General features: G+C 45.7%; 1 protein-coding gene and 1 pseudogene across 1 annotated transcript; both read right to left on the minus strand.

The window, feature by feature from the left end:
- Positions 1-1625: 1625 nt before the first annotated feature.
- Positions 1626-15742, minus strand: LOC136459161 (xyloglucan galactosyltransferase KATAMARI1 homolog; annotated as a pseudogene).
- An 852-nt stretch (positions 15743-16594) lies between these two features.
- Positions 16595-17857, minus strand: LOC136487740 (uncharacterized). Its single transcript, XM_066484839.1, has 6 exons — positions 17798-17857; positions 17651-17681; positions 17412-17552; positions 16932-16957; positions 16778-16851; positions 16595-16655 (listed from the first exon to the last, which is right to left on the minus strand). The coding sequence occupies exons 1-6, from the start codon at positions 17843-17845 to the stop codon at positions 16595-16597; spliced, it is 381 nt and encodes a 126-aa protein (XP_066340936.1). The 5' UTR covers positions 17846-17857.
- Between the last annotated feature and the right edge of the window lie 3449 nt (positions 17858-21306).

The following is a 21306-nucleotide window of genomic DNA, read 5'->3' on the forward strand; positions in this document are numbered from 1 at the left end:
TTCTGCGGTTGAGCACGGAAATTTTTTGTTTGAGTGTGGAACTTCCGCACTTAAATTGTTAATAGTTTGAAAAAGGGGAGGGGCATAAATACCCTATCCCCTTCTTCCCCAATGGCCATTTCTGCATTCACTTTCCACCAACACGAAAACAAGTCTCTCTCTCACCATATATTGAAGGCTCCCCCAACCTCCCCTCTTGATTCTTTGTGAAACCCTTTGAGAGATTGGGATTAGAGAGCTTGTGAGCAAGAGATCTAGCTTTTGAGCACTTGGTTCATCTCGTAGCTGTAGATTTGTATTTTGTTTTACTCTTGGAGCTTGGCTCCATATCATCTTCAAGAAGCTCGTGGAACCCTCAAGTTTGAGCTTTGTGACTCGCTTGAGAAGAGGATAGGGTTAGAAGATACCCAATGCAAAGTCTTTGTGGCTTTCTCAACATCGAGAACATAGACAAGCCTTTCATGGCTCCAATGAACCCTGGGTTAAATCTTGTGTCTTGCCCCTTTGGTTGTTGTTGTTGTTATTGTTGTGGTACTCTCACTCTTGTTTGAATTCAATTCTAGGGTTTACACCTAATGTACTTGTATAGTAAGTTGTAGTTGTAGGTCTGTGGTGCAAAAGGAAGATCATACTAATGGGAGGCTTGGTATTTAACTCAATGTAAGTTTCAATTCTATTCAATTATATCAGTTCCAAGCTAGGATGCGCGGAACTTCCGTAGATTTGCTCGAAACTTCCGCATCCACATGAATCCACGGAACCTCCACATACTGCTAGTTTGTTGCATTGACAAGTTTTAAAGTTTTTACAGGCCTATTCACCTCCATCTAGGCCTTGCCTAATCCTTTCACCTATATCCCGTTAGCGAATGATAGAAGTGTACTTCTCCATTCTAAATTATAAGATATTTTGATTTTTCTAGATGCGTAGCTTTTATTAATTATATACTTAGATATATACTACGTGTGAATGTCCACTAAAAACAATTATATCTAAAAAGTCCAAACGTCTTATAGTTTGAAAGTACTTATTTTGGGAGGGAGTGCTTGTACGAGGAGGTTGTGTGTGTCGGTGATGAGTATTTCAGAGAGTGTGTACTGAAATTAAAAAAAGGACCTAACACCTACTTGGACGCCACCTACGCGCTGCCCACCTAGTGTTATAATAAAATCTGTTGGCGGTAGATCGAGCTTTGGATCGCGTACCACGGTTGACATCCACCAGCATATAGTGAAATCTGCTGGGATAGATCTAGCTATGGACACGTCACCTAGATCATGAACATTAGACAATCCTAATCTTTCGTATTTTCGTATACCGACACGGCCGGAGGAACGCACACTACTGATGGCGCACATTTGATTATCAGCAAAAAAGTTGGCACATAGACACATATATAGTATTCGGTTTACAGCTGCTGTTGGGTCATGACTGATAAACCATGGTTACATTCTAATGAATTGCGCTCCAGGGTGTGGATAGCGTAGTGAACAGTCGTGTATTAATCGCGTATATTTTTGCCTACTCGCAACCTTAATAACATATGAACCAAACAGCAGAAAACTACATGCATGAACAAATGACACACAAGGCACTTGACGAGTTGACGACGCCGACGATGCGTCTCAGTGCTCCCGGCCAGCGGCCGCGCTCCGGCGCCGCTTAGCCACCCGATCAATGACAGCCTCCAACGCTATATCGAACGCGTCCTTGAAATCCACGAGCGTTGCTCTCGGGTCCGCGTACACCACCCTCGGAATGAGCCGGATCACCTCGCGCATGGCCTTCACCGCCGCCGGCGAGATCTTGCTAAGCGTCTCCTCGATGCTGACGTTCCGGCGGGTCATGTCGGTGTGCATGATGAGCACCGAGTACTTGTTGGGGTCGCTCGGGAAGTGCAGCGTGTATTGCGTGTACGCCGAGCCGGGGTGGAAGAACACCGGGATGCAGCCGGCCAGGATGGCGTCGAACGTCGACCGCCGCGTCAGGGTGTCCCCGCGCGGCTCCAGGCAGAAGTCGGAGCCCTCGAAGACGCGCGTGGCGCCGCCCGGCCAGTAGCAGCTGGCCCCGCTGCCGCAGTCGAAGAGGTTGCAGCGGCTTGACGCGCCGCACTGCTGGATGATCTCCGCGCGGATGGTCTTCTTGCTCCCAGGCCGCGGCGCGCCGGCCAACGAGAAGAGCCATTTGCGCTCCGCCTTGCGCATCTTGTCTTGCCAGGCAACCACGTCGGCGGCAGTCTCCGGGTGGAAGTACGTCGGGTATGGTATCGCGAGGCTGCCCCATTTTGGTATCGCGAGCTCTGCATCATCTCGTTCCCAAAACCGCTATGGTTCCAGGGACTCGTCTCCAGGATGAGCGCCGTCATGTTTCGGATGGCGGGGAAGCTGAGCAGCTTGTTGCCCCATTCCTCGTCGACATCAGCCTTCCGCTCGAGTTCCCACGAGGTCCGCCCGGCCACCATGAAGTGGTCGCGTCCGCCCATGGCGCGCCACTCTGGACCACTGGTAGAGAACCGAGCTTTACTCCCGGTGGGAAACCCCCTCTAGTTCCAGTTCCCCACCCGGAAGCAAGCATCTAGGACTAAAGGGGGTCCTTTAGTCCCGGGTCAAGAACCGGGACTAAAGGTGGACCTTTAGTCCCGGTGGGTAACACCAACCGGGACTAAAGGTGCCTCCTGACATGCCACGATGGCCGGCACCTTTAGTCCCGGTTGGTAATACGAACCGGGACTAAAGGTTTTTTTCTTTTTTCTTTTCTTTTTATTTTTTTGTTTTCTTTTCAAAATAGGTTTTCGAAGTCGTATTGTACGCTGCTAATTATACATTTATACGCGCATATAGTATGTTTTGGTTCAAGTACAATGAACGTATTAAATCACACAATTCAAGCATAGAAATATATATATATATATATATATATGCATGCATGCATCATATATATATTTACATGCATGCATGCATATGTGTATTTTACATTATATTATTTCATGTGCATATATTACAAAAGATTGCATTATAGTTGTTGTGACATAACAAGTTTCTTCTCATCCTCTAGCTTGGCTTCAATGGCAGTGTTGGGTCGAAGTAGAACTCGCCCTTGGAATCGATGACCTGCTCATTAAAAAATCCGGCTATAGACTCTTGAATTGCTTTGATTTGGTCTTGCCGTATGACCTTTTCCTCCAACCATCGAGTCTACAGGTTTAAATTAAAGGAAAATAAATTAATATATGTACATATATATATATAAAGACATAGTAACACAATCAATAATAATAATTAAATGAATATATAGTGTATTTTTAACGTACTTTGAGTCTCTCTGTATGAGTTCTTTGGGAGAGCACCTTGATAAACTTGCAAACATAGTAACCACAGTAGTTGTTCCCCTGTTCCTGCCTCAGACACCACTTTACGAGAAAAAGATTTGTCATCCAATCTGGTGATCCGGTGAAAGCTATATGTTTAATTAATAAAGATGATGCGATTCAGGGGACTTACTTTCAATGGGATTACATTCAGTGGCGCTTTGTATTTTTCCATGTGTTGCTTCTCAATAAAGGTTTTCCAAACACTGCCCAATAAAAAATTTGCCACGTCATCAGATATAGTTAATCATCATGTTTGTGTGTATATATAGTTGCTAGAGATCCCGAAATTACCTCTGGATAATATCTATCATATCTTGGTAGTCTTGTTATGGTTTTCTCATCAAGTCATAGATTATCAAGTGACTTTTCACCAGATCGATGTCCATCAATATCCAGTGATTGCTGCATGTGTTTATAGGATATAACGCATAACACTCATTAATTAACTAGAATCAGCATATGAGCCATTAAGGCTATGATCGGCATGATTAACACTCACTTGAAGTTATAGGGAAAGAGTATATCCTTCTTGTGGCGTTGGTTCACTAAGAAGTTCATGAGGTTACTCTCTGACTCAGACTTCCAATTAGTCATTGGAGTAATTGGGTCTTTGAATACTATATGGGGATCAACAAAACCAATTTCATTGCAGCCTTCCTTTCTGAGCTCTGTCATTATAAATCTGCATATATATAGTACTTGTTAGGATAATTTATATGCATATACACACATATGATGAGTTTAATAATAGATCGAAAGAATTATTACTTACAGGCAATAGCAGCTAATGATAACTTTGTCCAGAGAGGTCAGGTGGCATAGTTGATGAAATTCTGCAAAGTCAACATACATAACATCATCGCCACGGAACCAATGTTCGTCTCTAATTCTGACACCAACGCAGAAGTCTCCACTGGTAGACGCCTGCATGTACTACTTATTTAGCAGGTACATTTGCGTCCCCAGATCAGATAAGGCTTGAGGGTTGTATAGACTCTGGCCTAGTATAAATTTTTTCTTCCAAATATCAACCTCCGCCGCACTCTCAATGTTTCCATCACCAAACATCTGGTAAAGGTCGAGACCAGTCTCATCAAGAAATTCACCAAGGTGATCCAAATCGACATCCGGAGGTATGTTTGCCTGATGCATTAATCCTAAATTCGAACCATATTCATTACCAACAACTAGCGGGGGGATTGATTGGTGCGCTTGTTGTCCGAGTTGGGCAACTCCTTTCCCTGCCCGCTTCTTTTTCTGTGCCGCCTCAATTGACTTGGTGAGAGTGCGGTCATAGTCTGATAATGTTGATTTGGACGGCTTACGAGATTCCCGCTGTTGTTGCTGGTAAGAAGTCACCTTTTTTCTTAAAATATCCGGAGCTACGAAGAAGTACGGTTTCTCTGGGTTTCTCCTTGCTTCTTGATTCATTTTAAGTTTGTCATAGAATCTAGACATGTCTTTTTTATATGCATCAGTTCCTTCTTCCTTCTTTTCAGATATTATTTTGGGAATAGCCCTTGGTTTTACGGTGGCTTTCTTTACAGGCGGGGACTGGTTCTTCGTTTGAGGGGCTGGCCTCTTGCTAGGCTTCTTGGTAGGCGGGGGCGGGGGAGGCGTTGGAGACCTCCTTGGAGGTGTTGGCAGCGGCGTTGGAGACCTCCTTGGAGGTGGCGGCTGCGGCGTTGGAGACCTCCTTGGAGAGGGTGTGGATGCAGCCTCGTCTTCCAACACAATGTCATCGTACAGAGCACTATGATGATCTGGCGATTGAACAATTGGATTTAGGTTGGGGGAGGATCTGCTACAAAAAAAGGAATGACATATTATTATGAGCAGATTGTTAATTATTTAAGCCAATACAAATTAATGATGTAGTGTTTTCATCCGCACGTACCTATGGTGAGGTAGTTCAGGAGGAGGTGGAGCTGACATCCCTGGAATGATGATGTAGCGCTTGCGCCATAGAATGAATGTCTTCTCCGCTTCTCCTAGAGTCTTCTCGCCATCACCTCCAGGAATGTCAAGAGGTAAATCACTAAAACCTTTTTCAGCTTTATCTACCGAGATGGTAGCATATCCTTCTTGGATTATATTCCCATGAATCCTTGGTGTCTTGGTTCGGTCGATAGGATTAACAAGACCGATAGCCACCTTAATTGTGGAATTCTCCTTCGGAATGTGTAGCTCACACGTTGTACAAGGTTCAGTGACGTCATCCACAGGGAAGCGCAGTCCTGTGTCCCCTTGATTTGGTATCTCCGTGGAAGCGCAGCTGCTTTTCAACTGAACAGATTGGCTAATGTTGATTCCTGGCTCTGATGCCTGCTTGCTTGCACTCACTGCTATTTACACTTGCCTTTTGATTTCCTCCTGCATTCTCGCTTCAAGGTTTTTTTCCCGCTCCTGTGCTTCACGCACCGCTTCCTCCAACCTCTGGAGCCACTGTGCCTCTTCTTCCTTCTTTCTCTGGCGACTTCTGTAGGAAGGTCTGTCCTGAGGGAATCCATGCTCCCACGAGACACTTCCTTTGCCTCTAGTTCGGCCACCATGTTCAATAGTCCCGATGGCGTATGTCAGCTCATCCTTCTCTCTGTTGGGCCTGAACGCACCACTAGCAGTAGCTCTCTGAGCATAAAACAATCTTTCTGCTGCTTCTTGCAGTCTTGCGCCATAAACGCACTTCCCTGTCTCCTGGTCTAGTGTTCCCCCATGAGCGAAAAACCAATTCTTTGCACGTTCTCCCCACTCGAGTGATTCTGGTCTGATACCCTTGGCAAGAAGGTCTGCTTCCATTTTGTTCCACTTCTTAATGGCAGTCGGGTAGCCACCTGATCCCAAGGTATGGTGGTATGTCTTCTGTTGGGCATTACGTTGGTTCTTTATCACCCGACTCACACCCTCTTTCGAAGTCTTGTACTGTACAAACTCATCCCAATAGGGCCTCTGCTTTGAGATCGGGCCTGGGACAGTAAAATCTGGTGCTATGTTCTTCTTGACATACGTCGTGTATAGGTGTTTCTTCCAAGTCTGAAACTGGGTGGCCATCTTCTTCATTGCCCAATCCCTAACTCGCTCCTTCAATTCATCACCATCTATTATATCATCATAACCATCTGTTTGGAGCGTGAAATGTACCAAGACATCATTCCAAATTAACGCCTTGTCACGATCGGAGACAAAACTGATATGAGGAGCATTGGTCTTCTTCTTCCATTCACGGGTACTAATTGGGAGCCGGTCCCGTACAAGGTAACCACAGTGGTGCACAAATTTCATTTTATTCGGCCCCCCCGGTTCTCCTGTATCCACATTGAACTCCGAGATGATGAAGCGATCCTCCAATGGCTTTTTGGGACCTCGAACATTTTTACTCTTCGTTGTAGTTGTTGATGTCGATCCAGAGGGCTACAAAACATAAACATTATTTTTAATGTCATGAGCACACATAAGACATATGATAATATATATATATAGCTAATAATAAAAAATATATACTTGGCCAATATGTTGTTGCTCATTTTGTTCAAGAGCTAAGTACTGACTCCCATCATCTACATCCTCTTGCACGTTATTTTTAGCACCATCATCGCCAGCAACTTGAGTGCCAGTGTTGATCAAATTCATCATCAACTCCTCCTCATCCATATTTCTTGGGTCGGCCATCTAGCTTCAAAAAACAAAACCAATATATAGTACGTCAAATCTTTGCTTATTACATACGTAAAATCTACAAACAATATGCATTATTAAATCTTGCCCCTCGATCACGGACGCAATTCGCCACACTAGGACGAACTACGTCGGTACTAGGGCGAATTAGGGCACGAGAAAGGGCGGTGTGACAAGAGTGGCGGTGCTCCACTCCGCCGTATATATGTCTGTACACATGGGTGAACGAGGGCGGCGGTGCTCCGCCGTATACATAGAAACACATGGACGAAATGCATATGAATACAAATGACGTATATATACGTGTCGGCGCGGTGGCCGGTGTGCTGACGACGATGACGTGAGGCGGGCCGGCGTGCTGACGACGACGACGACGTGAGGCGGGCCGGGGCGGTGTCGGTGCGTGATGTTGTGATCCTATGTACCATGTGAACCATGTAGTCATTCATCATATGAGAAAATTCTATGTTAATAATGTAAGTATAAGTCATTATGAAATGTAAGTATATGTGTCTTATTGCTCATATAACCATTACTATTTCTGAAATGATAAGAATTTATTTTCTTCTTCTACAGGCGATCTCTGATGCTATGATATAAAGTTTGAAGATAGTCTTCCCGGAAAAAAATATGTAATGCTCATATTACTTTAGCAACATTAATATATTATATCTGTATATTCAAAGTTCACAAATGAAGAAACATTGAAGTTTTCCTTCATTTGTCTGTAGCCATGCATGCAAGTCCAACAAAAACTGCTAACATCATCACATGTGATATTTTTGATAAACTAAAAAACGCTTAGTTTACAAACTGGGTATCAAAATTGAGTTCCTATTTGACCATTATATATCCTACAACAAATCCTTCAAAAAAAAAGACCCTACATGAATATATTTGGATAAAATTTCATTAACAAACATTGATCTATGAAGATAGAAAAAATTCTTCTATTGAAACTGCATCTTGAAATAATGGCATATCATATAGTGATGAATATATGGCGGTTGATGGGCTGGATCATTTTCAGCTTTAGTGACAACGACAAATGGTTGCCATCCTGAGGAGTTTGTAATGAAAGTTCATTAGCGGATGGTTCGTAGCGTTGTTTCCAAATAATATATAGCGTGTTTATTATACAAGCCATGGATTTACATCGATCTAATTAATTTCTAAAGTAATTTCATTGGTGATCCTTAATTATACTTGTCATGAGTTCAGGTCCCAGTGATCTTAAAATGTATTTTTGTACCATAAAATGCAGTTTTTGACACTCTAATTAAACTTGCTAATTTATCCATATAATATCCAAATATTCAAAACTTGCCTTAAGATATGTTTTTATTTAAAATCATTTAGAGTTCCAAATATTCATTTTTAGTTTCTAGATTTTGTGATTCAAAATTTGGAATTTTCAATCGACCTCGACCATTGACATGGCTTACACCAAAGTTGTACTTTTCGACGTGATCTATAACTCGGCAGTGGAGGGCTCGGACGAATGTACAAAGAGATCGACGAATATATCACCTCGATCAACCTCGGCAGTGTACTAGAGGGCCTCGGGCCGGCGCGGTGAGGCAACGCGCGATGGAGGGCCTCGGGCGCGGAGGAGGGCGCGGTGGAGGGCCACGGGCAAGCGCGGAGGAGGGGCACGGGCGCGCGCGGTGGAGGCCGCACGAGGAAGAAGACGGCGGCGCCGGTGTCACGGAAGGCGAACGGACGCGGCGCGAGGAAGAAGAGGACGGCGGTGTTCGACGAGGAAGAAGACGAGCGGATCGATCTGCCAGGCGCTGGAGGTTATATAGCAGAGAGAATCACTCCCGGTGCCAGCCACCAACCAGGAGTAAAAACCTTTTACTCCCGGTGCGTATTACCAACCGGGAGTAAAGGTGCCTTTACTCCCGGTGCGTGTTACCAACCGGGAGTAAAGGTATACCTTTACTCCCGGTTGGTAACACGCACCGGGAGTAAAGGCTTTTTTTTGGCGGGCCACAAAACTGCAGCCCACCTTTACTCCCGGGTGGGCTTCCCACCCGGGAGTAAAGGTGGCCTGCAGTTTCGTTTCCCGCCTGTTTTAAGCAATAGTCTTGTTAAATACAATAGAAATGCAATAGTTTTTATTAAATACATAGTAAATTAAATAAAAGGCATAAAATTATTTTGTTAAAAATATGAATTTTATTTTTGTTTATTGCACATAGGAAAAATCGATAACCTAACTTTTTTTATTTTTTGTTAGAATTATAAAACATAATGTAACTAATATTTATTATTTCGTTAATGCAAAAATGTAGTGTTTAATTAAAATTATTAAAATTATTGGTTTTGGACAGGAAATTTGTTTTCACAACATTTTAACGTTAATATTTTAATTTTTCATCACTCAGTATCCTAATTTACCTTTTTGAGAGAGAAATCCCACCAAATCGAACATTGATTTAATTTGAAACATGACATAATAAACATCTGAATTCACAATTATTACATAGTATCTCAAACACACACTATATTAAATCACTATATCATCAAGTGGGCACAGCAGTGAACTTCTTCTTTACGTATGTCCCTTGGTTATGATCGCTTCGTAACCATGGAGTGTCCTCATCATTTACCAAGATGCTAGGGTCTTTGTTCACTTTGAAGGGCGGAATTCGGTCATCCTTTTCATATTCTTCTGACATGTCCGACTTGTCCTCAATTCCCACGATGACTCTTTTCCCTGAAAGAACTATGTGGCGCTTTGGCTCTTTGGTTGAGTCATTATCGTTTTTCCCTCTTTTTGGTTTGGTAGACATATCATTGACATAGAACACCTGATTCACATCCTTGGCAAGGACGAATGGTTCGTCTTTGTACCCAATATTACTAAGGTCTACTGTTGTCATTCCATACTCGTTGTCTACTGTTACCCCGCCTCTGGTCACCTTGACACATTGGCACTTGAACAATGGGATCTTCAAAGTAGGTGTATATTCTAGTTCCCATATTTCATCTATACGTCCATAATATGTCTGCTTATTCCCATTCGGGTTTGTGGCATCTATGCGGACACCACTGTTTTGGTTGGTACTCCTTTTATCTTGGGCTACTGTGTAGAATATGTTCCCATTTATCTCGTACCCTTTGTATGTGACGATATGCCATGATGGTTGCATAGCCAATAAATACAGTTGCTCATGGATGCTCTCATCACCTTGACATTTTTTTCGCAACGAACCGCCGAAAGTTTCCATGTGCTTATGCGTAATCCAAGCTTCAGTCTTCCCTGGAAACTCAGATCGTAAGAGATCATTGTGTGTCTCAATATACGGATCTACCAAAGAGGAGTTCTGTAGAACTGTGTAGTACGCTTTATTGAAATAATTATCATCCGTACCAATATATGTTTTCCTCCCTAGTGTCCTCTTTCCGCTTAGTCTCCCCTCATGTCTCGATTCAGGAACACCAATCGATTCAAGGTCGGGAATAAAGTCAACACAGAACTCAATGACCTCTTCTGTTCCATAGCCCTTGGCGATGCTTCCTTCTGGGCGAGCACGGTTGTGAACATATTTCTTCAGGACTCCCATGAATCTCTCTAAGGGGAACATGTTGTGTAGGAACACAGGACCGAGAGTGAAAATCTCCTTGACTAGGTGAACTAGGAGGTGTGTCATAATATCAAAGAAGGAAGGAGGGAACACTAACTCAAAGCTGACGAGACATTGAACCACATCATTCTGTAGTTTAGCTAGATCAGTTGGATCAATTGCCTTCTGAGAAATTGCATTGAGGAATGCACATAGCTTTACGGTGGCTAGACGTACATTTGGAGGTAGAATTCCTCTTAATGCAACTGGAAGTAATTGCGTCATGAGAACGTGACAGTCATGGGACTTTAAGTTATAGAATTTCTTCTCTGGCACATTTATAATACCCTTTATATTCGAGGAGAATCCAGATGGTACCTTGATGTTGTTTAAGCATTCAAACATGATTTCCTTCTCCTCTTTGCTTAGAGTGTAGCTAGCAGGATGTAAGTAATGGCGTCCATCATCTGTCTTCTCTGGATGCAGGTTGTCTCTTTCTCTCAAACAACGCAGGTCCTGTCGTGCTTCAAATGTGTCCTTAGGCTTTCCATACACACCCATAAAGCCTAACAGGTTCACACAAAGATTCTTCGTCAGGTGCATCACGTCGATCGAGCTACGGACCTCCAGGACTTGCCAATAGGGTAGGTCCCAAAATATGGACTTTTTCTTCCACATGGGTGCGTGACCGTTAGCGTCTTTTGGAATAGGTTGGCTTCCATGTCCTTTTCCAAAGACGACTTTCACATCATTGACCATATCGAGTACATCCTCACCGGTTCGGTTGCGAGGCTTGGTCAGGTGGTCTGCCTTCCCTTTAAAATACTTACCTTTCTTTCTTACGGGGTGATTTGCAGGAAGAAATCGACGATGGCCAAGGTACACGACCTTTCGACATTTTTTCAAGAATACACCTCTAATATCACCGAAGCAGTGTGTGCATGCATTATATCCCTTGTTTGACTGTCCTAAAAGATTACTTAGAGCAGGCCAATCATTGATTGTTATGAACAACAATGCTTGCAGATCAAAGTGTTCCTGTTTGTACTCATCCCACACACGTACACCTTCTTTATTCCACAAAATGAGAAGTTCGTCAATAAGTGGTCTCAGGTACACATCGATGTCATTGCCAGGTTGCTTCGGGCCTTAGATGAGCACAGGCATCATAATGAACTTCCGCTTCATGCATAACCAAGGAGGAATGTTGTAGATACTTAGAGTAACAGGCCAAGTGCTATGACTACTGTTCTGCTCTCCAAAAGGATTGATACCATCTGTACTTAAAGCAAACCTTAAGTTTCTTGCGTCATTTGCAAACTCCGGGAATTCTCTGTCGATTGCTCTCCACTGGGACCCATCAGCAGGGTGTCTCAACATATTGTCTACCTTACGGTCTTCTTTGTGCCATCGTAACAATTTTGCATGTTCTTTGTTTCTGAACAGACGTTTTAAGCGTGGTATTATAGGAGCATACCACATAACCTTGGCAGGGATTTTCTTACGCGGACGTTCGCCCTCAACATCACTAGGGTCATCTCGCCTGATCTTATACCGCGACGCATGGCATACCGGGCATGCATCCAATTTCTCGTACTCTTTGCCATGGTATAGGATGCAGTCATTAGGATATGCATGTATCTTCTCTATTTCTAGCCCCATAGGACAGACAACTTGTTTTGCTTCGTAGGTAGTGGCGGGCAATTCATTATACTTCGGAAGCATCTTCTTTTGGATTTTTTAGTAACTCTCCAAATCCCTTGTCAGATACACCATTCTTTGCCTTCCATTGCAGCAATTCTAGTGTGGTTCCCAATTTTTTCTGCCCTGCATCACAAGTTGGGTACAACAATTTCTTGTGATCTTCTAGCATCCGCTCGAACTTGATCTTCTCATTTTCACTTTCACATTCTCTTTGTGCATCACGAATGACCTGACAAAGATCATCAGCCAGCTCATCTTCTGCGGCTACCTCTTCTTCAGCTTCTCCCATTGCAGTATCATTGAAGCACGCACCATCAGGAATAATATCATTGTCGTCCCATTGTTCTTCTTCACCTTCTTCCATTACAACACCGGTTTCTCCGTGCTTTGCCCAACAAATATAGTTTGGCATGAAACCCAACTTGAACAAGTGTGAATGAAGAGTCCTTGAGCAAGGATATTCCACCGTATTCTTACATATGGCACATGGGCAGCACATGAAACCGTCGCGTTTGTTTGCCTCGGTCGCACGTAACAAAGAATGCACGCCGTCAATGAACTCTTGGGAGAGACGATCAGCATTATACATCCAATAACGGCTCATCTGCATTACATGACATAAATATCATATTAAAACCTAGATCATAATTAATTATTTATACAACATGCGTGCCACCACAAAAAATACAAATTTATGAAAGCATCACTACAATGTAGACAATCCCAACTACCACTAAAAGAACTAAAGCTAAAATACATTTCAGGAGCACAAGGATTTCGCGACCAATCTCAACTAAAACAGATAGATCCCCCGATTGTGCAACATCTTTGGGCTTCTTCGGCTGGATCACTGCCTCATTAGCCGCCGTATCTGCCTGTTGTGCAAGATATTTTTGCACGAGTTCAACATACTCTTCCTCCCAGTAGAAGCCTGAACATCGTCCACTGCCATCCCACTGAAATTAAAACAAAAAATTAAAACTTTAATCACAACCATCATAAAAATAGGTATAAACTAACCATAATCATTAAATACGATAAAATAACTCACATTGCGATCCGGACACTTGTAGAAGATACGATCCTTGTTGGGACCCTCCTTCTTCACTCGGTACTCCATCACAATCTTCGTCTCATCACGACACTTGCCGCATGGAATGAGAGGAAGGCCCGGCCTAAGTCGCTTTGGAAACCCATGAGAGGCCGAGGACCCGGAAGCAGTTGCCATCTACTCTCTATACTCATTTTTAATACACTATAAATTTCTCCTTTTATAAACAAATAAAATTAACAAACTATAAAATTATCTTGATCTCTAAACAATGATATTTTTAATGGTCATTGTGTTCTCGTCTTTTACTGCGGTAGGTAAGTAATTCATATGATATTTCCGCAAATTAACAGAAGAATGGGAATGTACACACATAACAGACTACTACGTTTAGGTACGGTGATTGACAGACTACTGCGACGACATCGGGACATGTGAATAAATAATCATCCGTACTAGTTGACCTTGCTTACGTGATCAGCTCGGCGAGCATGTCTCCACCGGACGGCACCGTACTTGGTCAAGGAAGAGCTCCGATTCTACGAGGAAGGGAACACGGTCTTCCACGACCGTTGTCGCTCTTCCTCGTAGAATCAAAGCTCCTCCTTGACGTCCGTTACCGCTCGGCAGAGAACATCCTCGCCGACCTGAACACGGTCCGCAAGTTCAACTAGTAAGGATTTGCTATAATTTTCTAACTATTTTCTAACTTTATATTTATATATACTACGTTTAGGTACGGTGATTGACAGACTACTGCGACGATATCGGGACATGTGAATAAATAACCATCCGTACTAGTTGACCTTGCTTACATGATCAGCTCGGCGAGCATTTCTCCACCGAACGACACCGTACTTGGTCAAGGAAGAGCTCCGATTCTACGAGGAAGGGAACACGGTCTTCCACGACCGTTGTCGCTCTCCCTCGTAGAATCAAAGCTCTTCCTTGACGTCCGTTACCGCTCGGTAGAGAACATCCTCGCCGACCTGAACACGGTCCGCAAGTTCAACTAGTAAGGATTTGCTATAATTTTCTAACTTTATATTTATATATACTTTAACCTTCTTTCATGTAAATATACAAGCTTAAAGTGATTTTGAGCTCAAATTGCTTACAAATGAAAAAAACCACAATAAAGAACCATAAATATATATAGTGAACAAAACGGCATAAGATAATGGTAAAAAATGAGAGTATGAGATTGGTAACCTTTACAACTGAAGAATCGACGGAGGAATCGAAGAAATCGACGGAGGAATCGAAGAATGGATGGAGGAACAATGGAGGGAGGGAGGAAGCAAGAACACTACTGCAGTGAGCTTCAAAATGTGCTGAGCTCGGGCTCGGGGCCGGGAGGAAGGAGGAGATGGCCGATTTATAAAGGGAGAACATTTAGTCCCGGTTGATGGATCCAACCGGGACTAAAGGTAACTTTCCAACCCCGGACGCAGCCACGGCCCGGGAGTAGACCTTTACTCTCGGTTGGAGCCACCAACCGAGACTAAAGTAGTCCCGGTTGGTGGCTCCAACCGGGACTAAAGGTCCCTGCCACCTCTGTCTGGTGCAGTAGCCGTTGGGCAGGGACCTTTAGTCCCGGTTGGAGCCTCCAACCGGGACTAAAGGTATTTCTAATCCTGGGAGCAAAAAAATTCCGGAACTAGAGGCCATTTTAATCGAGGATCAAAAGTCTGTTCTCTACTTTAGGACGCTGCACCAGCCAGTCGACGAGGTCCAGCGCGAGCGCGTCCCGCGTCGACGTGCTGTTGAAGAAGTACCTCCCGGCGTCCAGGGCGGCGTAGAACGGCACGTAACGTACACGGCGGTGGCGAGGGAGGAGTCGCCGGTGAGGCACTCGTAGCGCTTCATCCGGCAGTGGGAGATGACGTCGAGCATGAACTGGTCGGTGGCGAACCAGCCGCGGGCGGAGAAGACGCCTCCCTCGTCGCCCAGGGGCTGGCCCATGCCGCAGTTGGCCAGGTACGAGCACATGTCCGTCCACGGCGAAAGCTTGCGGCAGCCACGGACGCGGTCCTCGTTGAAGCGCGGTGGCAGGTCGTACATGTAAATGTACCGTCCCGCACAATGATCCGCCGCCGGTGCTACCACTGACCGGTTCTCCGGCGCCACCGACGCCCGCGGTTGCTCCGATGGAGGGCGACGGCGGCTGACGGGGATGCTGCTGGACAGCTTGGGATGGGACAGCGCTGATGCCTTGAACAACTTAGATACCATGCCGCCGCCCCCTTGCATGCCGGAGTGCAAACAGAACACCAAGGCCCAGAAGGCGGTAGATATAATGACGATGTGGCATAACTGGGACGGCCGTAGCACACCGCTGCCGCCAGCATCGTGCTTGTTGGCGGCGTCCATGCGTGGCATTGTTTTGGAAGTTTGCAGGGAAGTTTGCAGAGAAGGTGTGTTGACACAGCAGGTCGTCGTAGCGGGTAGTAGAAGAGAGAATGGGGAAACGGCTAGAAGAACAGCATGGGAATGGGATCCAAGAACAGAGAAAGGCTTAGGTTGTTAGCATAACAAGTCACGCACTCCTCTTAAGGATTACAACTGTGCTGCTAGCAAGCGACATAGATGCGCGTATTGCTCTTGCTCCCCCTCAGAGTCAGGTCCATAGATGCGCGTATTGCTCTTGCTCCCCCTCGGCCTCGGCCGCGTACTGGGCTTGGCAGAGGCAAAAAAAAATTCTCTGCGTACTTCGTAGGCCCAACATCAGGAATGCCTTCCACTTCTTCATCTGAACTTCATCCAGATATGTACTGATGATTGCTACTACGTAATAAGACCCTAGGAATTACATTGTTGAGCAGCGACAAGCTCATCATGTATAGCTCTCATGTTAACAAGAGTATTATCCCACAGAAGAAAAATGAATAAGATAACAAATATATGGCTCTGTCATTTGCGCAATAGGCTATGTTTGCACATACTGAAGCAGTGCTGTAACTGGCAGCCAACGGCAAAGCGCTAGGACTGTTTTTTTTAAAAATAATGGTAAATCACGTGACTTATGTCAACTTCGATTCTGGAATTTCCTTTGTGATCAACGTGCCAGATGGACACAAAGCTCATACCAATTGCACAGCAGTAGGGCTTTCAGTCCAACTGCACCAAAAAACAAAGTCAAAATTCTGAATGAGAAAGATGTGATGGAGACCTTATATTCACCAAAGGCTACATTACACCAAGGCCAGCAGGCAATCTAGAATTTTAACACGTCTCTTTAGGTACTCTGGCTTCACCATCTGTAACCAAATCATCATCGCCATTGCTGTTCAAGTGCATAAAAACGAATAAATCAAACAAGTCTATATAACCATGCATGCTATTCTAGCTAGCAAGTATACGATTCAACAAAGATCAAAATAAACTTGACAATTTGAACAAACTCACCTTGACTGAGCAGCGCATTGCAGTGAGGGTGAGTCGATTTGCATTGTCACGGGGCCATCATTCACCAAAGAAACCTGCAATAGTTTCCAATTTACCCTTTTTTCTGAAAAAGGTCAAACGCTATGAAGGCAAATAACATGTTTCACTCAGACACCTTCATCATCGCTCCAAAAACGCCATCTTCCCATCAAAGTAGGAACATCGTCACATTTATTTTCATGCGATACAGTGACTCATGGCAGAAATGTTTAGATGTAGATGGAACGTAGTGCAAGAGCAATAGTAGCAACACCTGCAGTAACAAGTGCAAGATCGTGTATTATGAGTATGGGGAGCATAGACATACTCATGGCAATATTCAGCAAAATAAACAAGTGAGCAGAACATCTGCAAAACATCACTAAAGAAATAGGTATATTATCGGTATAACATAACAGGAGTGACTGTCGAGAAGATGAAGAGAAGAATGTTCAATACAGGACCACGGGGAGTCGGGGAGCATGGGAAAGTTACAACCAATGCATCATTCATGACAGGCAAATCCCAATATAGGCAGATCCATGTTAACAGAAGGAAAAGGAACATTGATTTGATAACCAAGAATTCAGGTTGGCAAACTGTGTATATCTTTTACCTTTCACTGAATCAGCCAAGTATGACCTTTGAATTTTCTCGATTAGAGAAGCATAGAATGGTTTCGCTTTTGCAGGTGGCATAGCCACATGAAAATCTGGCTTATTACCCTTCAGGATGCCATATAAGGTGAACTGACTGATCGAATAAGATATCAGATTAGAAACGGAGTAGTTAATAACAAATTTAATGGAGTCTGTTTATATTTTACACATGGGCAAGGTTGCATCATCATATTACCTAATAGCACTTCAAAGTTACGCTGCATAACCTGCAGGGAGGAAAAAGCTTGTTTGTCTTCAAAGCTCATATAAAGTGCAGGAAATAATTAACATTCTCAACTAGGCCAACTTTATTCTATTAGGCCAAGATGGATCTAAGGCTTACACTTTGATTCCATGCTTTTCCAGTATTGTCGTTTGAAAACAGCCTCATGTTCAGGACCTTCTGACAACTACGCCTGTTTGGTATAGCTTATAAGCTATTTATGGCTGAAATAAGCTAAAGTGAACAACCAAACGCCATGCTTTTCTACAGCTTATTCTGGCCACACTTATTCTCACCGCTCTCATTTATACTAAAAGCAGAAGCTAGATCAGACCAACTTATTTTGACCGTTGTTTTTACTCTATTTGTATAGCTTATCAGCTGGGAAGCGCTTCCCATATAAGCTTCCCATATCTACTCGATAAGCAAGTAGATACATTTTAATCTAGTCCTCTCCTCTAAGATCTGCAAGCCTCACACTCTCTTTCTCTTATCTCATATCTATGGGCTTAGAGATGGACGATAGCAGCAGAAGATCTCCATTGAAGGAGGTGGATGGCTGCCCCGGAAGGGCCATGATTCGTCGAGGATGATGGTGGCGACGGATCTCCTTTGGAGGCAGTGGCACGGGAAAAAAAGGCCAACAGACTTGGAGTGGGCTCAGAGGTGGGCTTGATGGCAGGGCTTAGCTGTTGGGTGCCATTTTTTCCTGGATTTACAGAGGCGGACATTCTCACCTGTCTCTGGAGTTCTTGATTAACAACGATATTGTGCTGGAGCCTGGAGGCGAGTGGACATCCCACCTCTGAAAACCAAATATGACCGCTTCTTAAAACCTTTTTAGAGCAAGTATAGTAAAGGATTGTAAGTAGGCTATATGTTGAGGTGGAGGAGAAAGAGGAGAAACATGATGTAAGTCTACAGCTGTTTTAGACACGAGAACCAAGAAACTTTGTGAGACAGACAAGTGGACCATAGACGGTAAAGATCCTAACAGTCAGCAGCAGACCACATTATTAGCCTTGCTCTTAATCCTCTTATTATGCAGTAGGGTTTTAACCTTATCCACCACCTCATATTGTCCAACTTCCTTGATAAATGAGCTTCATTAATTCCTCGGAAGAAGTTATACTTATATTGTCCACCGCCTCCCCTGACGAGCATGAGCACGAGCGGCTGCCGCGCCATTCCGCCGCTCGTGCCTCCATACGTCCGCCTCCCCTGACGAACACGGCGGTCACAGGCACGAGCACGAGCGCCTCCAAACCTCCGCCTCCCCTGACGAGCACGAGCGCTCCACCGCTTCACCTCCACACAGATCCGCTTCACCCACCCACCACTCCAAAAGGCTGATAGGTTCACGGGTTTCGGGGAACCCTTGCCCGAGCGTGCAGTAAAAGCCGTGGAGTACCGCACATGTTTTTCTTGTCAACGGTATTATAGTGGTAGTAAACTAAACATGAGGTTAGGGTAGACCTTGCAAGTAGCTGAGAACGGCTAATTTTATTTGTGGTGGAGTACTCCTATCTGCACATATCGGCCTACCGCTCCTTCCCCCTTGGCCCCCTCTTCTCTCTTCGCGACCGCGAGTCTGGACGCCCACGTGCTCACGGGGAACACCGCGCCCGCCACTCCTTCCCCCTACCCCCCTCCTCTATCTCTGGGCGGGCGGGGCCCGAGAGCTGGCATGAGGACGAGCATGCCCCGTCTATAGGATCCTAGGTGCGCTGCGCGCCTTGACCGTCCGCCCATAGATCGTCACGTCCTATCCCCAGGCGCCTAGGCTGTGCCCCCCTGAGGCTCTACCTCTACAACATGAAACACTTGGTGCAACATACGACTGAAGCAGATGAAACATTTGGAACGTACAATTGCAATATGTGTGTGAAACATACGCAACATGAAAACAGGTATTGCAACATAAGACTAAAACAGCTGAAACATTTCGAACATACTATTTGCAACATATGTGTGAAACATGTGCAACATCCAGATAAAAAACGCTTGCAACATACGTCTGAAACAGATGAAATATTTTGAACAAACGCTTGCAACATATCTCTGAAACACTTGCAACATGCCTCTGAAACACTTGCAACATATGCAACATCTCGTTCTACTTTTGCAATATCCATACGAAACACCTGCAACATACATCTGAAACACTTACATTTGCAACATATGGGAGGGGAGGTCAGGGCTGGTTGATTCCGGCCTCGGGGCGCGAGCACCACCAGCATGGGACGCGCTCATGGGTGCCCTTGGCTCGGCCGGGGACCAACCTGAGGTGCATGACGGCACCACGAGCATTAGCAGAGGCGGGGCGACGTGCCCGACGGCGTAGGAGCGAGCGGCGCGGGTGGGCACGTGGCAGGTGGGACTGCGGGAGCAAGGAGCGAGAGGCGCAGGTGGGCGCGCGTGACTGGCAGGAGCGAGAAGCGAACAACACAGGGTGGGCACGTGTGGGGAGTTGGCTACAACGGCAAATGCGGAGTGAGGCGAACGGATGGCCACACAGCTCCATGAAACGTGTAATGGGCGAGCAAGTGGATAGATATTTTTATAAGAGAGATGTGGAAGACGTAAAGAAGAGGAGGCAGGCTTGATGGGCCGCGTAGGCCCAGGAAGGCGGCATCCGATCAAATAGACCGCCTATGAGCATCCCTTGAGTATATGATATGGGTCGATTTTAACCTTGTTCCACCACCACCTATTGTCTAACTTCCTTGATAATTGGGCTTCATTAATTCCTCGGGAGAAGTTATTATAGTCGAAAGTCAAAATGTCAACGGGAAATTCTCCGTCGGGGGTTACTGCCCCATCCCCGTCCCTGCGGGGGCAAATTTCCCCTGTCCCCGTCCCCATGAAGGCTCATGAAGAGCACTTCTTCCCCATCCCCGTCCTCGCTCGGGGATTTAATCCCTGCGGGGATCCCCATCCCCGCATCAACCCCTTCCCTCCTCGCTCGCCCGCGCAGTCCCATCCCCTCCCACGCGGTCTCTCCCTCCCCCCACTCTCTCTCTCTCTCCCTCCAACCACACCAGCGACCCTCCTCGCTCCCACCATGGTGGCGCCCCTCCTCCCTCTCCCTCCAACCACGGCGGCGCGGCTCGACCATGGCGGCGAGCGCGGCCCGTCTTGCTTGGCGGCGCGCGTGGGGGCGCGGGTCTGCCCCTACCTCCTCCCCGACGGCGGATCTGGCCCCGACCCCGTCCCCGGCGGCGAATCGGGCCCCTAGCCCCCCACCTTGTCCCCGACGGTAGATCCGGCCCCCACCTCGTCCCTGGTGGTAGATCCGCCCCCACCTCGTTCCCAGCGGCGGATCCAGACCCCTGCTCGTCCCCGACGGCGGATCCGGCATCCTCCTCCCCGGAGCCGAGGCTGCCGCCGTCGCCTGTGCTCTCCCTCCGCTCTGCCCTCTCCTCTCCTCCTCTGCTCCACCTCCATAGAGCGCCGTCGAGCTCCATCTCTCTCTCTCTCTCTCTCTCTCTCTCTCTGCTTCCCCTTCTCCCTCTCTACTCTGCGCTCACCGCCGCCCACCGCTCTACTCCCCCGTTCTCCCTCAGCTCTGCTCCTCCCCGTGGCCGCTTGAAAGGGAGAGGGCGAGACAGAGACGGAGGCTGGTGGTG

This window comes from Miscanthus floridulus, chromosome 1, assembly GCF_019320115.1.
Source record: "Miscanthus floridulus cultivar M001 chromosome 1, ASM1932011v1, whole genome shotgun sequence".
Classification (NCBI taxonomy): Eukaryota; Viridiplantae; Streptophyta; class Magnoliopsida; order Poales; family Poaceae; genus Miscanthus; species Miscanthus floridulus.